At 46.5% G+C, this 6378-nt stretch overlaps 1 protein-coding gene across 1 annotated transcript in view; it reads left to right on the top strand.

The window, feature by feature from the left end:
* The first annotated feature begins 5037 nt into the window (after positions 1 to 5037).
* Positions 5038 to 6378, top strand: part of LOC119287222 — a 3030-nt gene continuing 1689 nt past the window's right edge. The window contains exon 1 of the mRNA XM_037566747.1: positions 5038 to 5433. Within this exon, the coding sequence (XP_037422644.1) occupies positions 5251 to 5433 (183 nt within the window). The 5' untranslated portion in view covers positions 5038 to 5250. The remainder of the gene's footprint in view (positions 5434 to 6378) is intronic.

The following is a 6378-nucleotide window of genomic DNA, read 5'->3' as shown; positions in this document are numbered from 1 at the left end:
TAACCCCTATTTCTCCGTGCCTCGTCCAAACATTATAGTGTGGCATGAAACCCTTGTAAAGCAGGTGGGAGTGAAGGATTTTCCGGTTAGAGTAAGACCTCGTATTCCCACATTCAGTGCATGGACAACACATAAAATCATTCTGCTTGTTTGCCTCAGCCGCATCGAGAAACTCATGCACGCCCTTAATGTACTCGCGGGTGTGTCTGTCACCGTACATCCATTGCCGGTTCATCTGCGTGCATTATATATAATTAAGTGTCCAAATTAATAGAAGTTCATCATGACATTAAAACCAAAGTGCATACATAGTTCTCATCTAACAACATATAGCTCTCCAGAGCATCTAATTAATTAAACCATACATTGAAACTATGTAAAACATTTCAATGCGAAAACAAATGCGATCATAATCGCAACCAAGGTAACAATTGATCCAACGGCATAATGATACCAAGCCTCGGTATGAATGGCATATTTTCTAATCTTTCTAATCTTCAAGCGCATTGCATCCATCTTGATCTTGTGATCATCGACGACATCCGCAACATGCAACTCCAATATCATCTTCTCCTCCTCAATTTTTTTATTTTTTCCTTCAACAAATTGTTTTCTTCTTCAACTAAATTTAACCTCTCGACAATAGGGTCGGTTGGCATTTCCGATTCACATACATCCTAGATAAATAAAATCTATGTCACGTTGGTCGGCATAATTTTCATAAACAATAAATGAGCCAATAGTTATAAAGATAATATACATACCAAATCCGAATCATAGATAGGACGAGGGCCGACGGGGGCGGATACCAAAACCATCGCACTATATAAGATGCAATAATAAATGTAAGAAAATGATACAAGTATCTATCTAAAGATACAAGTAAGAATATTTTTCCTTTCAGAAAGAAGATAAGAACAAGAGGCTCACCACGGTGGTGTCGGTGATGAGATCGGCGCGGGTGATCGACGGCGGTGAAGACGGGGACGGGGCGTGACGGACCGCTAAATCTAGACAAATCTCGAGGAAAATGGAGCTTGGAGGTCGAGCTTCAAGAGGAGAAAGCTTAAGTAGTGTGGCTCGGGCATTCCATCAAACACCTCATGTGCATAGGAGGTGAGCTAGAGCACCACAAAGCCCTCTCCCCCTCGGCCAGAAAAAACAGAGCACTGTGCTCTGCTCTTGCGCGAGGGGGTATATATAGGCACCTCATTGGTCCCGGTTGGTGGCATGAACCGGGACTAAAGGGGAGCCTTTGGCCCCGGTTCAAGCCACCAACCGGGACCAATGGTGGTGGGCCAGGAGCGAGGCCCATTGGTCCCGGTTCGTCCCACCAACCGGGACCAAAAGGTCCAGACAAACCGGGACCAATGGCCCACGTGGCCCGGCCGGCCCCCTGGGCTCACGAACCGGGACCAATGCCCACATTGGTCCCGGTTCTACACTGAACCGGGACTAATGAGCTGAGCCGGCCTGGACCATAGCCCTGTTTTCTACTAGTGTAAATACGTTACTTTATATCTCATTACAAGATATTTAAAAATGAAAAATATATATGTGAACACACAAGTAAATAGATATGTATTTGAACAATACTTTTCTCTCTCATGAAATGATGTCTCAAATAAACTCTAGCATTAAATATTGTTTCAACTTAATGCATGTGTATTTGTAGTTAACACATTAAAATTTATATCGGATACAATATATCTTATTATCTAACAACACGATATGTTGTCATTTTGGCTAATATAAATATAAGCTAATAACATCCAACAACTTATAAAAAAAGTAAAAATGTTTAGTATAAATCCAGAGTTGACATTCGTTTCGGTTGTGGCTTTACGACCCATCGTGTACGCGTCGCCTTCCAATCCTATATGGAAATTACTGCAGTACTCTGTGTTTTTGTATTATGATCAAAATTAGGATGCAACATTATTGTTGTGCATTGACTGACTTGCCAAGCAGATAAGGCACGGCCGCTGCTAGCTAGCCGACCAATCCAGAGTTCATGATGGCCATGCCCCGTGACTCCCCCGACGACGCCGACTTCAGGGTGAATGCCCCTAGGCTAACGATGTGCAAGAAGGAACGCTACTGGAGCTCCAATGACTATGACGAGACACTCATGCTCTGTAAGGGCAATTTTGCTTGCATCATGGAGGCTCGTCACAAGTGATGGTGTCCTGCATTGGGGGAGGGGGCACACCACGTCGGCATGCCATTTATGGGCCGAGCTAGGGACCCATCGACAGGGCCGGGCCGATAAAATCCGGGGCCCTATGTGAAACTAAAAAATGGGGCTCTATATCAGTAGAAAAAATAAACTATCGAGCAATTATAATATATATTTTATATAGTGTCTTATGTAACAAATTATGTTGTACTGAAACACAAGATATGAAGATGAATAAAATAAAATTATAGTGATATGGCAGCAGATATCAATTGGAGATTATGCATCAATGTTTGACAATTAAACGAACCGTCTAACTCACCTAGTCTTGTGTCCCGTCAGATTGAATTGCTATACTGTGATCTTTAATCGAGGAGCAATAATGCAAGAACATATCTTTCCATTGATCCCTGCAAAAAGTTAATTAGGAAATAAGAATTAGGAGAAAAGGAATAGAATTAGGAGCAAGAAGCCAGCGGTATTCCTATGTGGCTCAAGAATCCGAGATCACGGGAGGAATAATCGATGAATGAGAAGTTGCGAACAAATGAGATACTGTATTTGCAATACCAAAACTAACGTACAACGTAACCTCATCCTGCCTTTGTCAGATCTGGATGTCTCGATTGTGCCAGAGGCAGGAGGATGAGCATGTGCCGTGTCGCCTGCCCATGGATTCTCAATGCGATCGATGGAGCAGAACTAAACCGCCCATTGGTTACAAATCTAGCAGATCAGCTTTTTTGAAGGGAGATCGAGGCATCGAGCAGATCAGCATACCCTAGCACCCTGGCGGCTGGGATCGCAATCGAGGCATCGAGCCATCCAGGCATCGAGCAGTGGCATGGGATGCTCGAACAGCGGCCCGCCCGGTGGACTCAATCGCGGGGGAAGTCACGCGCCAGCGAGCAGGGGCCCAGCTCTATGCATGAACCAACGCCTACCCTGGAAAAATATGTACAAAGGCATATAAAAAGTATGGGGGCCCCTAAATTGATGGGCCCTGTGCGGGCCGCACAGTATGAACAACTATCGGCAAGGGCCTGCCCACCGACAATTGAAGAATGGGCCTCGCATGCCCTGGACCCCGTCGTACTCAAGGTGGAAACCTTCGAAGACTTGGCGTACACTTCAGACGTGTTTGAATGACCCCGGTGTACTTAATGCATGTTATCCCTAGTAGTAGCCGATATATTTGTAATCCTAAATACCCCCGGTGCCTATATAAACCGAGGGGTTTAGTCTATAGAGGCAAGATTTTTTGAGGTTAGAACTCATTCATACGATCTCGAGGTGGATCTCTCTGTACTTTGTTCCCCATCCACAAAATATAAACAAGAGCAGGAGTAGGGTATTATATCTCAGAGAGAGCCCGAACCTGGATAAAATTGTGTCTCCTATTTTCTCATGTTACCATCGTGCCAAGACTACTAGCTCGGGACCCCCTATCCGAGATCCGTCGGTTTTAGCACTGACATTGGTGATCACCAGCAAGTATAGGGGATTGTGACAGTCTTCGAGGGTAGTATATATTTCACCCAAATTTATTGATTCGACATAAGAGGAGCCAAATAATATTTATAATCCTTAGCAGTTGAGTTGTCATTTCAACCACACCCGAGAAGCAAAATCTATGCTACAAAATTTTAGCAACCCCCCTCTCTCCTCTCTCCTGCCAGCGGCACACCTCAGACACACACATATAAAAAAAGCAATCACGTGACCCCCGCTCTCCTCTCTCTCTCTTCTCCCAGCCGGACAAATGAAGAATATGTTAAGATGGCTCCCTTTCCTATCCTGTCCGTGGACATGTCTCAGACGTGTCCACGGACATTTACGGTGTACATTTGAAGGGCTTGCGTTGAAGATGCCCTCGTAGCCCATCTCGGAGCTGTCCGCGCGGTCCGAACATATGTGAGCGGTTTAAGGGTCGGCGTTGGAGATGACCTAAGTGCACTAGTGAAGGATGGCACTAGTGAAATATGTCCGGACTATAGTGTCCAAACCGTTGTTGTCATCCAATAGGTCCCTTAAATGTACGCGGACTAGTCTCCATGTCTCAACTTGGGTACATTGATCGCAAACTTGAAAAATGTTTTACGGGTGTCTGGATATCCGCATGTCCAACCAAAAGCAGCCATGTGGGCCCCATATCTCCTCCCGGCCACACACACACATAAAAAAAGCAACCACGTGAGCCCCGCTTTCCTTTCTCCCTCCTCCTCCTCCTCCTCCTAGCCAGACAAATGAAGAATATTTTAGGATGGCTGCCTTCCCTATCTTGTCCGCGGACATGTCTTGGATGTGTCGACGGACATTTTTACGATGTACATTTGAAGGGCTTGTATTGAAGATGCCCTCATAGCCCATCTTGAAGTTGTCCCGACATATGTGGGCGGTTTAAGAGTCGGCATTGGAGATGCCCCAAGTGCAGTAGTGAAGGATGGTACTAGTGTTTTGGGATTTGTGGTGCAGGCCGGCTGTTGTGTTAATTTTTGGGAGCACATGAGACATGAGGAGTGGGTTGGAAGCATAGATACATAGACTAGACAGGGCAATGCATAGTAGTAGTGGATGGTGCGTGAGATAGATATAGATAAGCGATATGCGTGAGGGTGCGTCATTGTCATGGTGCACGAGCGTGCGCGCTTGGCTCCTTCTACCTTTGCCAATTGATTGACTCGATCAAACAAACCGTCTCTGTCTCCGTCGATGGCGATGGCGATGGCTGCCCCGCTCCACACGTCGAAATGGGGACGAGAAAGAAGAAGAAGAAGAAGAGAACGCGTTCCTTCCACCTTGCTTCATCTCTTTATATATATCTTTTCCTTTCTTTCTTCACCATTTAAGCGAGGTGAGGGAGCTACTTTACTAACTTCATTGTCAATAGCTAGCAGGCTCTTCTTCTTCTTCTTCTTCTTCCTCCTGCTCCTGCTCCTCCTCCTCCTCCTTGAGCAGGCCTCTGTTGCCATGCGTGCATGACAAATTGATTAGCTATATACTTAGTTGGTCCCTACCCATACAGATCCATCCACCACAGACAAGATTAGGTAGGTAGATAGATAGCTAGGATGCAGCAGCAGGCAAGGGCAAGGGCAGCGGCAGGGGAGGACAGCAGCAGCAGCAGCCTGCACACGGTGAACGCGGCCGCCGTCGTTCTGGCCGCCGCCGCGCAGAGCAGCACCGGCCTCGGCCTGCGCCCCAACCACCATCATCTCCACGACCACGACCACGACCTCTCCGCCGCCGCTACGGTACGTCCGTCCTCCTGCTTGCTTGCTTGGGTCGATCCCTTGAGGCCTTCACGCGTGAAGGTACCCCAGCTTGGTTCTTTCATCTTAGTTTGAATTGACTACTAGTGTGCGTTAGCAAGTACGTAGTAGCAGAAGCGTCCGGTCTGGTGGGTCAGTGCCTACCATCCATCCATCTATCCATCATGTCAGCCTAACGTACGTACCCTACCATCCATCCATCTATCCATCATGTCAGCCTAACGTACGTACGGTTGTGTTGTGTGTTGGCTTGGCCTTGGCATATCTTAGCCTAGCCGCACGTGCTGAATGAATGAATGAAACTGCCTGGTTCCGGGGAGTAGTTGTAAATGTCTCATGTACCCATCCATCCATCCACAGTTTACTTTGACCTTTGATAGTACATCAAAATGTGTTGCAATCTCCATGGCGCCAAAAGTCACCCACTCTTACCTCCACCACTCATCACAAATACGCACGCATGGCAATTGGCAATGGCAATGGCAATGCCATGATGATGCCACTATGGAAATTACTTACAGGCCTCAGGTCATAGATGTTAGGCTTAGCTGCGAGGTCTGTGATATTAGGCCCTGGATTATCAGCATTCCTTCATCAACTGGACATGAATAAAGACAGATGTTGCGTAGACGATGGCTTCAGACTTACTGATGTATTCGTTTATAAGGTCTTTTGTGAATAACTAATAAAGTGGCTGCATGCATCGGCCAGATGCAGAGGCCGGAGGTCTTCCTCCTTAAAAAAAGACACACAGAGAGAGAGCGCATCTTGCTCAATTCTTCACATGCATGTCTGCCAAACTAATCAACCACGTGTTTTTTTTTTTGGGAGTGGCTGGACGTCAGTCAACTTGGGATGCAAAATCAACGGCCCCAGTCTTTTCTTCAACCTCCCGCACATCTACTTCCTTCCTGCCCTCTCCGGAAC

Source organism: Triticum dicoccoides, chromosome 4A (assembly GCF_002162155.2).
Source record: "Triticum dicoccoides isolate Atlit2015 ecotype Zavitan chromosome 4A, WEW_v2.0, whole genome shotgun sequence".
Taxonomy (NCBI): Eukaryota; Viridiplantae; Streptophyta; class Magnoliopsida; order Poales; family Poaceae; genus Triticum; species Triticum dicoccoides.
This window is presented reverse-complemented; position numbering and strand designations above follow the sequence as displayed.